We start from the raw sequence: 19052 nt of genomic DNA, 5'->3' as shown, positions 1-19052 counted from the left end.
GTGAATGCACTTGAAGAAACTTTCAAAGTTCTTGAGATTTTCCACCTAATAATGGACTATCATTATTCTTTGCTTATTTGAGCTGTTCTTGTCATAATATGGACTTGGTCTTTTACCAAATAGGTCTATATTCTGTATACTACTCCTACTTTGTCACAACACAACTCAAATGTGTTAAGAAGGACAGAAATTCCACAAATTAACTTTTGACAAGGCACACATGTTAATTGAAATGCATTCAAGGTGACTACCTCATGAAGCTGATTGAGAGAATGTCAAGCGTGTACAAAACTGTTGTCAAGGCAAAGGCCGTCTACTTTGAAGAATCTCAAATATAAAATATATTTTAAATTGTTTAACACTTTTTTGGGTTACTACATGATTCTATATGTGTTATTTCATCGTTTTGAAGTCTTCACTATTTTTCTACAATGTAGAAAATAGTACAAATAAAGAAAAACCCTGCAATGAGTAGGTGTGTTAAAACTTTTGACTGTATCCTGTCCTATCATGAGATATTCCGACAACGTTTTAGTGCTGACACATTCTGTTTAAAATATTTTCAACTTCCACGGGGGTCCCATGATTCTGCTTTATCACCATCAGTCACTAGCTATTTTATTTGTTTCTCAACCTTGCAGTTGATAGCACTACTGATTTTCTACAATGTTTTATGAAAATAATAACTGAACAGAGGTTTTCACTTACTTTGCCATAATTTAGAGGTTTTGCATTTTTCTAAATACATGTCTGCTCATTTGTTCATCTTATTTATGCCTGTTACAATGGACCATGGATTACTGTGAGACGCTCCAGTTTTGCATCACTCAGTGGGCCTTGGCCAGCAAAAGCCATATTCACACATTACCATCTAGTGGAGACCAGTGGAACTACATCTGTTTTTTTGCAAGTTTAAGTTAATGTGGAACCTTGTTCTTTGTTTGCCACGTTCTACACGGAATTTATCGAAGTGACACGAGTGAAGAAACACTATACAGGAAGTAGCTAGCTACATAACTGCATTAGGTTGCCTGCCGGGTTGTTTATTTATAGTCGCTCATATCTGAATATACATTTTGTGTGAGCTTCTGGACCGAATGACATTGACTGCGTTTATTATGCAATTTGTTTACCTCGCTGCATGCAGTTGAATCGAAAAATTATGAGAGAGAGGTAAGTGTGTAGCTCGCTAGCTATACGTGCCAAATTGTTGCTAGGTTGTTAGCCAACAACAAGGTGGCTAATTATGTGGCTAGCTAACTGGCATTTTCCACTGTGAATTGCAAATCGTAGTTTACACAGAGATGAGCTGCATGCTTGCTTGCTTGCTAGCCAAAGTAATGTAGCATTTCGGTGCATACACATTTGCAAACTTGTCAACTTGGTGACTTTTACATAGTTATTGTTAGCTAGCTAACGTTTCTGTATGCACTGCCTGGTTACCACTAGCCGCCCCTTTTCAAGTTAATTTACAGTGTAGTAAATAGTTAACTAAATGTTCAAATAGTCTTTGTTGTTGACAACTACATGTCATGAATTGTTTATATTGACAACTTGTCTGACAATGATGTCGACAAGGCTGCATTCCATATTTGATCCATTTGGCAGTTTGGCATGTCATGCCTCGAGTGTTTTCAGCTCTAAAACACCATCTCTTATGTGACATGGAGGGAATTTATCAGCAGATCTGTGTTCTATTACAATTATTTATTCAGATGTGCATTAGAACCAACCATACCATATTTTGTATGGTGAAAGACCTGTCTCATATTTGCCAACCAATTCACAGTGGTGCTGATTCGCAGTAGCAACCAGGTTTTGTGTAACTGAGGCGCGTTTGGTTCTAATCCGGTTAATGGCCTGGCAGATTAAGGCCAAACATTGGAATGATGCGGGGAAAGTACTCTCTGCTCTCATATAGTCCAATGTTAATGGCCCAAGGGCGAAAAGCCTTCAGCCTAATTCTCCAGTTTAACCACCACTGAGACTGGCATTGTTCCAAAGACACGCATGCTTTAACATTGAGGCCAGGCAGCATATCGGCTGATTGATAGTGTCATTTTTTGTGTGTGTTTGGGTCCACTGGTGTCTCTCATCTCTAAGGTTTACATTATTTATTTAACGACCTTGTTACCACCTGTGGTAGGCTGGCTGAGCTGTAAATTGTGAGAGGTGAAGAACCTCAAGTGGTGTCGTCTAGTGCAGTGCATGAGTCACGGCTTTCAATTTCTTCTCCCCCACTCCCCTTCCCCCAATCCACTTCCTCCTCTCTCTCTGCACAGGGTGTGTGTGGTGGTGTGATCCTGTGTGTCTTCTCTGTGCCATGGAGAAGCCGTGGAGGCTGTGGGGCTCGGTGGAGCGCTGTGCCCTGGCCTTGGCCTCCTGGTCCTGGGGTGCCTGTCGCGTCTCCCTCCTGGCCCTTATCCTCACCTTCCACCTCTTTGGAGGCTTCTTCCTCCTGGCTCTCATCCTGGCCTCGGTGGCTGGCATCCTTTACAAGTTCCAGGATGTGCTGCTCTACTTCCCCGACCAGCCCTCCTCCTCCCGTCTGTACGTGCCCATGCCCACAGGCATCCCCCATGAGAACGTCTACATCCACACCAAGGACGGCGTGCGCCTCAATCTTATCTTGCTCCGCTACACTGGTGGAGACAGCCTGGGCAACCCTGGGGTCGCCCCCGGCAATGCATCTAACCCCTGCTCCACGGCCCCACCCACCATTCTCTATTTCCACGGCAATGCGGGCAACATCGGGCACCGGGTGCCCAACGCGCTCCTGATGCTGGTGAACCTGAAGGCCAACGTGGTGCTGGTGGACTACCGGGGGTATGGGAAGAGCGAAGGTGAGCCCAGTGAGGATGGCCTGTACCTGGACGCCCAGGCCACGCTGGACTACGTGATGACCCGGCCCGACCTAGACAAGACCAAAGTGATGCTGTTCGGCCGCTCTCTCGGGGGGGCGGTGGCAGTACGCCTGGCCTCGGCCAACCCTCACCGCGTGGCGGCCATCGTGGTGGAGAACACCTTCCTCAGCATCCCCCACATGGCCGCCACACTCTTCTCCTTCTTGCCCATGAGGCTGCTGCCCTTGTTGTGCTACCGGAACCAGTTCTTGTCCTACAGACAGGTGGCGCTGTGCCGGATGCCCTCGCTGTTCGTGTCAGGCCTGTCAGACCAGCTCATCCCACCTGTCATGATGAAGCAGCTGTACGAGCTGTCGCCGGCGCGGACTAAACGGCTGGCCATCTTCCCAGAGGGCACGCACAACGACACGTGGCAGTGCCAGGGCTACTTCGCCGCTCTCGAGCAGTTTGTCAAGGACCTGATGAAGAGCCACGCCCACGAGGAGAGAGTCCAGTCCACTGCCAGCGTCACCATCATCTAGTCTAGTGGGGAGGGAGGAAGACTGTCTGGTCTAGAGAAAACCCTGCATTCCATACTCCCTATACAGTTGTGTAGATTGGAAATGATTGAATAAGTCTAATAAGCAAAATGGAAAAGCTAGGGCAAGGTGCAGCCAACCACTACCATATTGCTTATACCTGTCCAGTTCTTTATGATCTACTTTAAGTACTTATTGTGGGTTATGGGTTGTTCCTGGACCAGGTCATGGAGTTAGTGTGATGGTAGGATACAGGAGAGTGGGTATTGACTCCTCCATTTGAATGAACAGAAGTAAACTGGGCTCAACTACTAGGGTCAGGTTAGAGAGAATGTAGATTTCTATGTTTTTTGGGAGGTTTGGTTTTTATTATCTTATTCTGTTGGTGTAATTGTACCAGATCAAACAATTGGGGAGTATATATGGAGGGGGACAGTGTTTGATGTGGGGGGATGATTAACATGGAAATGCTTTTGTGTTTGAACTATGAATGCATGGGTGAATATGTACTTTTTATGGCCTTTGAATGGCTTACACACACACCATACACACAACCATGTTCATACTGTCAGACACAACACAACCACAGGTTTTTACAAAGAACATAACAGAATTTCAGTAAATCAATAAAAATGTTTGATTAGCATAATAGCATTTCAGTAACTCAATAAGAAATGTTTGACAAATATGATAGCTTTTCACAAATTCAATAAAAGTCTTGCCTGTTGTAATGACGTAAGACCCAAGATCTTGGCATTTAACATTTTTTTTACATAATCTATGCTATTTCAGGACACGCTGTTTAAAGTTAAATGTGTGAGGATCTTAAAGGCTTCATAATATAAAATCATGTTCATATCAGTCGGTAGATTACCATGTGGGCTGTACCATATTGGTTCTCTGTAGACTGTGGCACGTTGAAAAGCTGCATGCACAAACTGCAAGTTTCACTATCAAACTGATTTTGTTATAAATCCCTTGATTATATTCCTTTTCTGCAAAGGTCCCGTTCTTATGTTCTCTGACAATAAATATAAACTCAGATGTGGCCGGAACTGTTTGTCAACTCTTTGCATAGTTTACCCATGACCCTTTATCTTGGTCGGCCACACCAGGGCTTTCAGTTGGATGTGAACTTCAGATCATGACGTGAGCTGTGTCTGTCTGTAAAATACTCATCTATCTGCAATGTTCTGCACACTATTAAAAATCTAAGTGCACTCTCCCAAATAGCATGGCCTGAAAAAACACCTGGCTCTACTTTATACTTCCTGTGAGCCAGGTACACACAGGCTCTGGTTAGATAGTGTGTGTGTGTTGGGTGTGTAATGATTGAATTCTGATCCCTGTGTTATTGCCTTGAGACTCGAGTGGGACTAAGTTGTATTATTATTTGTGTTAATCTATTCTTCTCAACATAATTGTTCCTTCAAGTAGGCTCGTGTCTCATCTCACCCTATAGCTCTTGTGGAGAAATGGCTTTATCCTCTTGGAGTGCTTTTTACAAGCTAATTAACCTTTCCTGCATGTCTCCCAGGGACTGAAGGTGAGCTAGACCAGTGTTTCCCAACTGTGGTCCTTGAGTACCCCCAACAGTACACATTTGTGTTGTAGCCTTGGAAAACACTGCTCATTGAGGGCTTGTTGACAAGTTGATCCAGGTGTGCTTGTGAGCTAGACAATAATAAACTCTTACTGTGCTGGGTCCTGTTCATTAGGCACCAAACAAAAGGAAACGTAATGAAACATGTCCAAAAAAAAACGCTAATGTTTAGTTGTCCGTTGTAAAATGTTTTGCTACGGTGTGCTCTAATGAATATGACCCTGCTCTCAGTCTCAGTGCAGCATGCTGCAGTGCAGTTTTACAGTATTGAAGCCATTCTGACACAACAAACAGAGACACTCAGCATCAGCAGACATGTTGGCTCTAGAGTCTAACTTCAGACTAAACTCTCCATCACAGTGAGATGAAACAGTCTCAGTGTTGGTGACGTTTCTGGTTTTAACTGTTTTAACTTTTATATAGGGCACTTATTTTACAATATATAGGCAATTACCTACTGAATGTGTAGTCAGTGTGGATGTGAGTTGACCAGTGTGCTTTACATGAAGAGAAACTCTGTACAGTGTGAGATCCCCAGCATTATATAGCGTTATGTGGGATGTTTTGTAACCCAACAAGGGGTGCATGCTTTGTCTGCAGTGGTTGGCTTGTGTGTGTATGATGGACAAACACTTTACTGAGTCTGTGTTGATGCATTTGTGTTTATAGACCTTGTAGTACCAGTCTACCGTCTCTGAGAGTAGACTGCCAAAATATTTCAATGGCAGGAACTGACTGGCTTGCTGCCATATCAAAATGTGTGTGAGTGGAGCGTGTTGCTGTGCTGTCACAATCAGACCCTGTCAGTTACACACACCTGTAGACAATGACCTGGCAATGTGCCATAAACAGTGGGAGTCAATACCCATTTCATTTAAATTACTGTAAGATAACTTGGACATGGTTAGACATCCTAAGAGTGCAATGCAATTTCTGAATTGACTGGAATTGGCCCAGACTCCCACCAAAGTTGTTGATCGAGTTGATAGGTGTGGGACTTTTTTTCAAAAACGTTGCTGATAGAATCTTTGGCCCTGCCTGATTACCAACCACCGACGAGGTCCCATTGTGAAATCATTTCAAATCGAACTGAATGTTTTGTCTCAAAGCAATTGCTATTCTACATGTTTGCACTGGCATTGTGTAAAATAGCCTTTGTACAGTTATCTGATTGTTAATGCTTCTCAGAATGGTGTGGAAGCTGACAATATGCAGGAGAGAAGGATGCATGGGTATTATTGATGTACTGAAGTGTTCATATGTTGACATACTGATATGTTGAAGCACTAAATGCATGATGATGGTGATGAATGTTCACTCTTCTCTGAACCGGAGGCTTATGGGTATTGTAGTTGAGCGCTCTGTACCTTTTCATTAACTGAATTTGTAATGTTCATCCATTCAGTTTAGGAAAACAACCATTGCACTCATTTCCCTACTCTAGTGTTGATGTTTTTTTTATATTCATTATTCTTTTCTATGTACACACTCACTTTCTATTCTCTGTACAGTAACATGCAATAACTGAATAAACCCAATATTCTGCTAAACTGTCTGTGTAATGTTTAGACACATGTTTTTGTCTGTAAAATGTCTGGTTCCACATTCCCTGAAAGATGTTGGCTGCAAATACTTTTTGGTAATGCAGTTTAGTTTTGCTATGCAGGTTTTTAAGAAGCAAGGGTGATTTCTGCACTTCCTTATTTACTGAGCCATCTAAGAGTCATCATATTTGTACCCTTTCCTCTTCCATGCCACATTGTGTGTTTTGACACGTTTTAAAGCTTGGCATATCAGCTGTGACTTTAATCTGGATCCGATGTCTCACCCCTGCTGTGCCCTTTCAGACTAATGTGGATGGAGCAGGCAGAGTTTGTCGTTTAGAGTGAGGAGGATGGATGGTGTGTAGACTGGTAAAAAGTGAGGGAGAGTGGTTTGGCTGGGCCGTCATCAGAGCAGGAAGTTCTGAGTGTGGTTAATCAAGCGGAACAGAGGAGGGAAGCTGCTGTTCTACCCTTCCTTATACAACATTACAGTACAGGGTGCAGACACTGAGACAGGAGAGAAGGTAAGACCGGAGAGAGAAACATTAACTAAAGGCTAAAGATCCAGGATTACTAACCCAAGAGGAGACCCCCAAACCCCCTCCCTCCTTTTGTTTTTACATTGCTGCTACTCACTGTTTATCTATGCGTAGTCACTTTACTAATTACCTCGACTAACCTGTACCCCTGCACATTGACACGGTAGCGGTGCCCCCTGTATATAGCCTCGTTATTGTTAGGTCATTTTCTAGTTATTTATTCGATTTTATACTTTTGTTTATTTAGTAAATATTTTTTCACTCTATTTCTTCAACTGGTTAAGGGCTTGTAAGTAATTATTTCACGTAAGGTCTACATTTGTTATATTCGGCACATGTGATAAATAAATGTGATTTGATTCAGAAGGCAGGTCATGCAGCCTGTTTGACTACAGAGGAGGCTGTCTGGGCCCTGTGATGGCATCTGCAGGTCCAAATCCCGAGGGTGGTAGACCTGCTTCCAGGCAGGAGTCTGGAGGTCGGAGGCTGTCCTGGCTGGTCCTGCTGCTGACTCTGGCAGCGGTCACCTCCTCGTCTCTCTCTGCTCTGTCTCTGTACCACCTGCTGGCCCTTAGGGCCGAAGTTGAGGAGCTCCGGTCAGAGGTCTTCCGTAGGAGAGAGGAGCAACAAGAGGCTAGGCATGGAGAGGTAAGACGTTTACACGTTCATATCTGATGCTGTGGTCTGTAATATACATACATACATAATATACAGTTGAAGTCAGAGGTTTACATACACTTAGGTTGGAGTCTTTAACTAGTTTTTCAACCATTCCACAAATGTATTTTTAACAAACTATAGTTTTGGCAAGTCGGTTAGGACATCTACTTTGTTCATGACACAAGTCAGTTTTCCAACAATTGTTTACAGACAGATTATTTCACTTATAATTCACTGTAATAAATCAGCCAAGACCTCAAACACACCTGACTCCAATAATCAACTAATCATGATCTTCAGTTAAACATGCAATTAGTTTAAATCAGGTGTGTTTGCTGGGGATGAGGAGAGTGTGACATCAATCAGGCCCCCGAGGACTGGAATTGCCCTGGCCTGGGTGTTGTGGATGATTACAAGCATCTACCTCTGGTTCTAAATGTTGCATGTTCGAATCCAGTGCTAGAGAGTTGTTTTTGATCATTTTGTTTTAAGCTTATCCCAAACCTTAACCCTAATCATTCAGAGTTCATGCCTAACCGTAAGAATTCTGAGTTAATGCCTAAACTTAACCTTGGAACGATACAGAGAAGTATCCAAACATTTAGAAATTTGACTTTCGAAAAACTTTGAAATTTGACTTTTGAGAAACATGGATAAATGTCTTCTGACATGAGACTGTGAGAGCTTGTTGCAATTTGAGAAGGGAGTTCACTGCTTTTGCTTGTTTATGTCACAGGCCGATAGCTCGTTGCAGTTACTCGAACTCCCTCATTGTAAGACATGTCACTCATTATCAGAGAACCCGGGTTACGAAAGTAACTTTCAGTTTCTGATGCATTACCCAGACACTGCAGCAGATGAGCAGCAGAGCCAGAAGAAGCAGCCCAGACCATCCACACCCCCCTGACCCCCAGCCTGGGCTATCTTTCGTCAGGAAGAGGAGTGTGGGCACAGGAACTGAGAACTCAGGCAAGACTAACAATGCTATTCAGTGGGACTGTTTGTGTCTTTTTGACATGTTGAAGTGGGTCATATAGCAAGTTAGAAAAAAGAAAAACATGCACATCAAACTTCTCTGGTGCAGGACAGAAGAACGTTTCAAAGAAAAAAAGTAATGTCCGCAACTCTGGTATGATCCCATGGTGATTTAACCTGACGAAGATTCACCTCGTAGCAAAACCTTGTCTTATGGTGCGTTTGATTAAATCACCATGGGAGCATACTAGAGTTGTGGACATTACTTTTCTCTCATATAACACTTTGTCGGTGTCAATGCTGTGCTATTTTTAGCTCATATTCTGTGAAACGGGTCTGTTGCTTTGAACATTTGAACACTGAACTGAGTTATTTCTGGCCAGCTGCAAAGTTTCATGTTTATAATCTTGCGCACTCTCTCGCTCACTCTCCTCTCCTCTCTCTCTGACTATAAATAACTAATCGTGTACATGGTGAGGTTATTGAATCAATGCAAAACTGTTCCTCTGTCCTCCCCTTCCGCTAGTGTCTCAGCCTTGTCTACAGATGCTGGCAGATAGCAACAGGAAAACATTCCAGAAAGGTACTGAACCTGGAAATGCAGTCAGACACTTTTTTCTTTTTTACAAGAAATACTTAAGTTGATTGAAGGACGTACAGTCTGAGGCTAGGTAGTTCAGCATGTTTAGATGTTGTGTTCTGGTGTTGTGCAGAGTTTGCGCTGGAGCCTTACACAGGGATCCCCTGGCAGGCGGGGCTTAGAAGAGGCTCCGCCCTGGAGGCAGAGAGCGACAGCATCCTGGTCAGAGAGGAGGGATACTACTTTGTCTACAGTCAGGTGAGAGCCAGTCTCCTTCAGGTGGAAAATAGGTGTATCACATAGACCGCTCACAAGTCCTAACTCTCCCCCTATCCAGGTGTACTTCAATAGTGTTCACAATGGCTCAAAAACCCAACAGTAACTATCACCCCTCCCCCATGCAGGTGTACTACATGGATACGACCTTTGCCATGGGTCATGTGGTGATCAGGAAGAAGAGGAACGTGGTGGGAGATGAAGCTCAGCATGTCACATTGTTCCGCTGTATCCAGAACATGAACCCTGTCTACCCATACAACACCTGTTACACAGGGGGTGAGTCTGTCTTTGTGGGTGTGTGCACATTTGTGTGTGTGCATGCGTGTGTTTGTGTGCTGTTTCTGAGTGTGTTAACTGTGTTCTCTATAGGTATAGTGAAGCTGGAGGTCGGGGACAGTGTGGAGCTGTTGATCCCTCGCTCTACAGCCAAAGTTTCTCTGGATGGAGACTCCACTTTCCTGGGCGCTGTCAGACTGGCCTGACCCTGACCAGGGGAGTTGGACTGGGGGGACTAGGAGATACAATTGCCATCATGTGGAAATGGACACTGCTGGTACTAGAAGTTTTGATCTGGTAGATACTGGTGGTGGTGTACAATAATTATTTTAAATGAACTATGGCTTCTGGGTCTGATAGCTACATTATCTATTCTACTATGATGCCATCTGCTTTACAGAGTGACTGAAGGACGGACGGACTCAGAATCATGGCCTATTACTGGAGAGCCTGGCTGATGATGCCATTGATGATGATGATGATGATGATAGCAGTGTCAGCCTCTGTCACTGTGTGTGATCTGAAATGTTAGATGCTTATTCTGGCAGGTGTCTCACCATTCACTCATAAACTTCTTAAATGTTATGATCATATACAATACACACAGTCAAGACACAGTCCCAGCCATGACTACACAGTCCCAGCCATGACTACACAGCGCCAGCCATGACTACACTTTGATGCCTTGATGATCATTTTGACCACCTGCATACTAGTAAAATAGGCCCTGTTGTATTTCATGGTGTTGTATCCTGTCTATGACAATGTTATTGAATGGTGCAGAGTGAGTTGTCATCATTCTACCAGAAGGGAGCAGCAGCACTCAATTAATTGGTTTCCCAAGCAGCACCTGACCATGTGTTACAATAAATGCAGTTAATCACTATGGCTGGTGGTAATGATAGCGATATTATCCCATCCTGAGAGGGGGTTTGTTGTACACCTTGTGACCACCAGAGGGAAACCTTCCCACGGGAAACAGCACTGTAACACAGTACAGTACTGGTGCTTCTATGGTGATTCTCCCTCAGATTCAGTGTTTAATAGTCACATGTACAGGGTTGCAGTTGTGATTATCTTAGGCTTCAAGCTCCAACATGCAGGACTAAGTGAAATAAAATAACTAAAATTGTAATAAAAAAAACTAGAAATAGCACTATATTATAGAGCTCCCGAGAGGCACAGCGGTTAAGGCACTGCATCTCAATGCAAGAGGCGTCACTACAGTCCCTGGTTCAAATCCAGGCTGTATCACATCCGGCTGTGATTGGGAGTCGCATAGGGCGGCACACAATTGGCCCAGTGTCGTCCGGGGTAGGCAGTCATTGTAAATAAGAATTTGTTCTGACTTGCTTAGTTAAATAAATAAAAAAATATATACATATTAACTGTGGCAGTGATGATTAAATACATTTCCATTGGGGTGGAGGCAAGAGTCAAGACTGTTGAGGGAGTTGCCATACCAGGCTGTGAGCCTCTCTGTAGGCTGTCTCGTTGTTGTTGGTAGTCAGGCCTACTACTGTAGTGTTGTCAGCAAACTTGATGATGGATTTGGAACTATGTGAGGCCACGCAGTCGTGGGTATACAGGGAATAAAGGAGGGGACTAAGGAAGCACCCTTATGGGGCCCCCGTGTTGAGGGTCAGTGTTGAGGAGGTGATGTTGCCTACCTTCCCCATGTGGGGGTGGCCCGTCAGGAAGTCCAGGACCCAGTTGCACAGGGAGGAGTTCAGACCCAGTGCCGTGAGCTTAGTAATTAGCTTATAGGGCACTTCTTTGACACGTGTAGGCAGGATGCAGGTCTGTATCTAATAGAACACTCCCAAAAGTAGTGTAGTTGGAGTGAAACAAATTGACATGAAAGGACATATGGCTATGGCTGTTTTGTGAGTGTGCAAGGAGAAACAAAACCACTTTAACTATGAATGTAGAGGTAGTCTACCACACTACATTAACCTTCGATCTAGCTAGCTATTTCCTCAACTGCAATGGCAGGACGCAGATGGAGAGATTACCATTTTAAAATAGCTATCAGATCAATATAGAAAAAATGGGGCAAGGTTAAACCCTCTAGATGTAGCAGCAGAGTGGGTCTATAATAATGTTTTTTTTTTAAATGATGCTGGAGGGTATAAAAGAGGAGGAACCTCATTTGGTGTTTTACATAATCTGACACGCACACAACGATAAGGAATAACAACATTCTAGAACCAGGAGGAAAGGAGACACTTGCTCACTGTGCTGTTGTGCCCCCTAGTGGATTACACAACACAATGCTCCTAGGCGTTTCCATGTGGCCTAGTTCGGCGGTCTTTGGGGAGACTTGATTCACAATCACAAACATCACATTATCTTTGGAATATCCATACTGCTTTATGTTGAATTGGACTGGCCTTAATTTTAGTGAAGTGTAAATTTTTGTACAGGTATAAATAGTTTTGACTATCTCAATAGAAACTGAATGACTGTAGCTGTACAGGAAGGGAAATGGCCGCTGTGAAATCCCAAAGCATCACAGGTGCTGTTGAAAACAGGGGGAGTTGTAGTCTTATTCTGAGAGAGAATGCTGTCAGGACATCCTGGGAGTGGGAGAATAAGATACACAGCAAAGACTGGACCTGTTGGTGGAATTTTATGTTCAGAGGATACAGTGGTATGCCTCTTTGTTTAATTCACAGCACCTGTTTATACCTGTTTGCAAATAAATAGTGGGTCTAGCTAAACCCTTTCCAAATAAGAGAGGGAGTCTTTCACCCCCCATAATTCATACAGTTCCAAGATGGCATAGCAGTTCAGACGTCTTTTGTCCTCGTCTTGTCGTGTCCCGTATATATATATATATCACTTTTTTTTCACATACCTTTTTATATATATTTTCTAATTTTCCATAAACTCATCTTCAAAACACTCTCCTGCAACCCGCCTCACCAATTTATATTTATAAAAAAAGTATTATTTACCTCAAATCTGTAATCCTCCAAGAAGCTAGCCAGAAACTAGCCAGAAGCTAGCCAGAAACTAGCCAGAAGCTAGCCAGGAGCTAGCCAGAAGCTAATCAGAAGCTAGTTAGCTTCTTTACTGGCTAATCGTTAGTATTCAGCTAACCACGGTTTGTGGTCATCAGCTATCCTTTAGCTCGAAAATCTATCGCCAGTTTTGTACAGCACGGCTCGGACCATCCTGGACCAATTTTTCTCTCCATGTCCCTGGATTTCAACCGCTAACTCTGGACATTCATACCTGGATCTTACAGCTAGCTAGCTGCTATCCGTGTGACTATCGGCTTTCGTCGATTCCGGAGCAAACATCAATTATTCCGGAGCTAGCCAGCTGAAGAGTTCCATCAATCACTCCTGGGCTACAATCACCTATCCGGACCCGTTTTACTGCCTACGCGGAGCCCCACCGGGCCTTCACAACTGGACTGCCGACGTTATCTACCCGAAGGAGTTATCGCAGCTCCGTCGCGACGTTACCTGAACGCCAAATCTGCGGCCCGCTAACCGTTAGCTGTCTTCTGAATAGACAATCGGACAATTTATTTATTTTAAATATTATTTATTTTTTCTTTTTTTTCTTTTTTCTTCTTCTTGGGCCTCTATAACTATATCTATTGTTTTTTTTTTGTTGTGTGATTTGTATTAATCCCCTCTACCACACGGAACCCCACTAATCTACTGACGGAACGCAAGAGGTGGCTAATAACAGACCTCTATCCTATGCTAGCTTGCTACCGATGGCCTGGCTAGCTGTCTAAATCGCCGTGACCCCCAACCAACCTTTCTACTCACTGGACCCTTTTGATCACTCGACTAAGCATGCCTCTCCTTAATGTCAATATGCCTTGTCCATTGCTGTTCTGGTTAGTGTTTATTGGCTTATTTCACTGTAGAGCCTCTTCCTGCTCACTATACCTTATCCAACCTATTAGTTCCACCACCCACACATGCAATGACATCTCCTGGTTTCAATGATGTTTCTAGAGACAATATCGCTCTCTTCATCACTCAATACCTAGGTTTACCTCCACTGTATTCACATCCTACCATACCTTTGTCTGTACATTATACGTTGATGCTATTTTATCGCCCCCAGAAACCTCCTTTTACTCTCTGTTCCAGACATTCTAGACGACCAATTCTTATTGCTTTTAGCCGTACCCTTATTCTACTTCTCCTCTGTTCCTCTGGCGATGTAGAGGTGAATCCAGGCCCTGCAGTGCCTAGCTCCACTCTTATTCCCCAGGCTCTCTCTTTTGACGACTTCTGTAATCGTAATAGCCTTGGTTTCATGCATGTTAACATTAGAAGCCTCCTCCCTAAGTTTGTTCTATTCACTGCTTTAGCACACTCTGCCAACCCGGATGTTCTAGCTGTGTCTGAATCCTGGCTTAGGAAGACCACCAAAAATTCAGAAATTTTAATCCCAAACTACAACCTTTCAGACAAGATAGAACTGCCAAAGGTGGCGGTGTTGCAATCTACTGCAAAGATAGCCTGCAGAGTTCTGTCCTACTATCCAGGTCTGTACCCAAACAATTTGAACTTCTACTTTTAAAAATCCACCTCTCTAAAAACAAGTCTCTCACCGTTGCCGCCTGCTATAGACCACCCTCTGCCCCCAGCTGTGCTCTGGACACCATATGTAAACTGATTGCCCCCCATCTATCTTCAGAGCTCGTGCTGCTAGGCGACCTAAACTGGAACATGCTTAACACCCCAGCCATCCTACAATCTAAACTTGATGCCCTCAATCTCACACAAATGATCAATGAACCTACCAGGTACCTCCCCAAAGCCTTAAACACGGGCACCCTCATAGATATCATCCTAACCAACTTGCCCTCTAAATACACCTCTGCTGTCTTCAACCAAGATCTCAGCGATCACTGCCTCATTGCCTGCATCCGTAATCGGTCAGCGGTCAAACGACCTCCACTCATCACTGTCAAACGCTCCCTGAAACACTTCAGCGAGCAGGCCTTTCTAATCGACCTGGCCGGGGTATCCTGGAAGGATATTGATCTCATCCCGTCAGTAGAGGATGCCTGGATATTTTTTTTAAATGCCTTCCTAACCATCTTAAATAAACATGCCCCATTCAAGAAATTTAGAACCAGGAACAGATATAGCCCTTGGTTCTCTCCAAACCTGACTGCCCTTAACCAACACAAAAACATCCTATGGCGTTCTGCATTAGCATCGAACAGCCCCCGTGATATGCAGCTGTTCAGGGATGCTAGAAACCATTATACACAGGCAGTTAGAAAAGCCAAGGCTAGCTTTTTCAAGCAGAAATTTGCTTCCTGCAACACTAACTCAAAAAAGTTCTGGGACACTGTAAAGTCCATGGAGAATAAGAACACCTCCTCCCAGCTGCGCACTGCACTGAAGATAGGAAACACTATCACCACTGATAAATCCACCATAATTGAGAATTTCAATAAGCATTTTTCTACGGCTGGCCATGCTTTCCACCTGGCTACTCCTACCCCGGTCAACAGCACTCCACCCCCCCACAGCAACTCGCCCAAGCCTTCCCCATTTCTCCTTCTCCCAAATCCGTTCAGCTGATGTTCTGAAAGAGCTGCAAAATCTGGACCCCTACAAATCAGCCGGGCTAGACAATCTGGACCCTTTCTTTCTAAAATTATCTGCCGAAATTGTTGCCACCCCTATTACTAGCCTGTTCAACCTCTCTTTCGTGTCGTCTGAGATTCCCAAAGATTGGAAAGCAGCTGCGGTCATCCCCCTCTTCAAAGGGGGGGACACTCTTGACCCAAACTGCTACAGACCTATATCTAGCCTACCATGCCTTTCTAAGGTCTTCGAAAGCCAAGTCAACAAACAGATTACCGACCATCTCGAATCTCAACATACCTTCTCTGCTATGCAATCTGGTTTCAGAGCTGGTCATGGGTGCACCTCAGCCACGCTCAAGGTCCTAAACGTCATCTTAACCGCCATCGATAAGAAACATTACTGTGCAGCCATATTCATTGATCTGGCCAAGGCTTTCGACTCTGCTATCCGTGTGACTATCGGCTTTCGTCGATTCCGGAGCTAACATCAATTGTTCCGGAGCTAGCCAGCTGAAGAGTTCCATCAATCACTCCTGGGCTGCAGTCACCTATCCGGACCCGTTTTGCTGCCTACGCGGAGCCCCACCGGGCCTTCACAGTTGGACTGCCGACGTTGTCTACCCGAGGGAATTGTCCGGCTGGCTCCTCCGGCGCAACGTTGCCTGGGCGCCCATCTGCGGCCTGCTAGCCGTTGGCTATCTTATCGGCTGCTATCTGAATAGACAATTGGACAATTTTTATTTTATTTTTATTTATTTTTCTTCTTGGGCCTCTATAACTATATCTATTGTTTTTATTTTTGTTGTTGTTGTGTGATTTGGATTAATCCCCTCTACCACACAGAAACCCACTAATCTACTGACGGAACGCAAGAGTTGGCTAATAACAGACCTCCATTCTATGCTAGCTTGCTCCTATGCTAGCTTGCTACCGATTTAGCTGTCTAAATTGCCGTGACCCCCAACCAACCTCTCCACTCACTGGACCCTTTTGATCACTCGACTGAGCATGCCTCTCCTTAATGTCAATATGCCTTGTCCATTGCTGTTTTGGTTAGTGTTTATTGGCTACTTTGCCACCATGGCCTTTTTGCCTTTACCTCCCTTATCTCACCTCATTTGCTCACATCGTATATAGACTTATTTATACTGTATTATTGACTGTATGTTTGTTTTACTCCATGTGTAACTCTGTGTCGTTGTATGTGTCGAACTGCTTTGCTTTATCTTGGCCAGGTCGCAATTGTAAATGAGAACTTGTTCTCAACTTGCCTACCTGGTTAAATAAAGGTGAAATAAATAACATAAATAAAATAAAAATGAACTGTAGCTCCCCAGTGCCGGCAGCACTCATGCAGCCCCAGACCATGACACTCTCACCACCATGCTTGACTGTAGGCAAGACACACTTTTCTTTGTACTCCTCACCTGGTTGCTGCCACACACGCTTGACACCATCTGAACCAAATAAGTTTATCTTTGTCTCATCAGACCACAGGACATGGTTCCAGTAATCCATGTCCTTAGTCTGCTTGTCTTCAACAAACTGTTTGCAGGCTTTCTTGTGCATCATCTTGAGAAGAGGCTTCCTTCTGGGACAACAGCCATGCAGACCAATTTGATGCAGTGTACGGCGTATGGTCTGAGCACTGACAGGCTGACCTACCCCCCTTCAACCTCTACAGCAATGCTGGCAGCACTCATACATCTATTTCCCAAAGACAACCTCTGGATATGACGCTGAGCACGCGCACTCAACTTCTTTGGTCGACCATGGCGAGGCCTGGTCTGAGTGGAACCTGTCCAGTTAAACCGCTGTATGGTCTTGGCCACCGTGCTGCAGCTCAATTTCAGGGTCTTGGCAATCTTCTTATAGCCCAGGCCATCTTTATGTAGAGCAACAATTCTTTTTTTCAGATCCTCAGAGAGTTCTTTGCCATGAGGTGCCATGTTGAACTTCCAGTGACCAGTCAGTTTGAGGGAGTGTGAGAGCGATGACACCAAATTTAACACACCTACTCCCCATTCACACCTGAGACCTTGTAACACTAACGAGTCACATGACACCGGGGAGGGAAAATGGCTAATTGGGCCCAATTTGGACATTTTCACTTAGGGGTGTACTCACTTTTGTTGCCAGCGGTTTAGACATTAATGGCTGTGTGTTGAGTTATTTTGAGGGGACAGAAAATTTACACTGTTATACAAGCTGTACACTCACTACTTTACATTGTAGCAAATTGTCATTTCTTCAGTGTTGTCACATAAAAAGATATACTCAAATATTTACAAACATGTGAGGGGTGTACTCACTTTTGTGATATACTGTAAGACTAGTTGTCGCTAATGGGGACCCCAAAAAATCTCAATGAAATCTCTCAAGGTCTTTTCCGAGGCTTTTCAGACACTTACTGTAACCTACAGACATTTATTAATGAGTCACTCACTGTCACAATCCTCTGTTAGGAATTGCGTTATCTGAACAAACAACTTTACATGAAAAGATATACTCAAATATTTACAAAAATGTGAGGGGTGTACTCACTTTTGGGATATACTGTACTGGGATCCCGACACAACAAAAAAACACATGTAGTGTGTGTGCGCACATCTATTAGTTACACACTCAGTACATCCACACAACAAGTAGGTCACATGGGCGAGAGGCGTTGTGTAGTGAGGTGTTGCTTTATTTGTTTTGAAACCAGTTTTGCTCTTCACTTGCGCAATACAGTGCATTTGGAAAGTATTCAGACCCCTTGACTTTTTACACATTTTGTTATGTTACAGCCTTATTCTAAAATGTATTAAAATAGTTTCTTCCCTTCATCAATATACACCTAATACCGCATAATGACGAAGCAAAAACAGGTTTAGACAGGTTTCCTCCAGACACTTGACGCTTGGCATTCTGGCCAGAGACTTCAATCTTGGTTTCATCAGACCAGAGAATCTTGCTTCTCATGGTCTGAGTCCTTTAAGGGCCTTTTGGCAAACTCCAAGCAGGCTGTCGTGCCTTTTACTGAGGAGTGGCTTCCGTCTGGCCACTCTACTATAAAGGCCTGATTGGTGGAGTTCTGCAGAGATGGTTGTCCTTCTGGAAGTTTCTCCCATCTCCACAGAGGAACTCTGGAGCTCTGTTCAAGTGACCATCGGGTTCTTGGTCACCTCCCTGACCAAGGCTCTTCTCACCCGATTGCTCAGTTTGGCCAGGCATCCAGCTTTAGGAAACGTTTTGGGGGTTCCAAACTTTTTCCATTTAGGAATGATGTAGGCCACTGTGTTCTTGTGAAGAAATAGCCTAATAGTTCATTAAAAAAAATTCAGCTAAATGTTCTGATCTGTTGTGTCAGCCACATCGCATAAAAACATTTTGTGGTTGTATTAATGTGTTATCTATTGCATCCCACAACTGTCCCAGACTATGTTTGGAATATTTATTTCTTTGCACAGAGTAGAATAGGTCAACTTTTTTACTCTGGGGGATAGTAGATTGACATAGGCTAGTGTTTTTGCTGTTTAAGGCCTTACTCATCTTGTTGGCTGAAGAAAAGTAAATGTGGACAGTTCTTTCAATATCTTCAATATGCACCTGGGAATTGGATAAGGAGGCGTGCAGTTGCGTCCCTGATGT

The 19052-nt window shown here is 43.9% G+C and overlaps 2 protein-coding genes across 2 annotated transcripts; both read left to right on the top strand.

The window, feature by feature from the left end:
* The first annotated feature begins 937 nt into the window (after positions 1-937).
* Positions 938-6535, top strand: LOC110501608 (protein ABHD13). The gene is made up of 2 exons (XM_021579292.2): positions 938-1173; positions 2283-6535. The coding sequence occupies exon 2, from the start codon at positions 2324-2326 to the stop codon at positions 3383-3385; it is 1062 nt and encodes a 353-aa protein (XP_021434967.2). The 5' UTR covers positions 938-1173; positions 2283-2323; the 3' UTR covers positions 3386-6535.
* A 469-nt stretch (positions 6536-7004) lies between these two features.
* On the top strand, positions 7005-11222 carry tnfsf13b (tumor necrosis factor (ligand) superfamily, member 13b; the record flags this gene model as incomplete). The annotated part of the gene is given in 8 exon segments (NM_001124564.1): positions 7005-7053; positions 7433-7716; positions 8574-8697; positions 9230-9286; positions 9417-9541; positions 9688-9838; positions 9932-10514; positions 10515-11222. Coding segments are annotated over 6 exon segments (801 nt in total).
* Between the last annotated feature and the right edge of the window lie 7830 nt (positions 11223-19052).

The sequence above is a fragment of the Oncorhynchus mykiss genome, chromosome 22 (genome assembly GCF_013265735.2).
Source record: "Oncorhynchus mykiss isolate Arlee chromosome 22, USDA_OmykA_1.1, whole genome shotgun sequence".
Taxonomy (NCBI): domain Eukaryota; kingdom Metazoa; phylum Chordata; class Actinopteri; order Salmoniformes; family Salmonidae; genus Oncorhynchus; species Oncorhynchus mykiss.
This window is presented reverse-complemented; position numbering and strand designations above follow the sequence as displayed.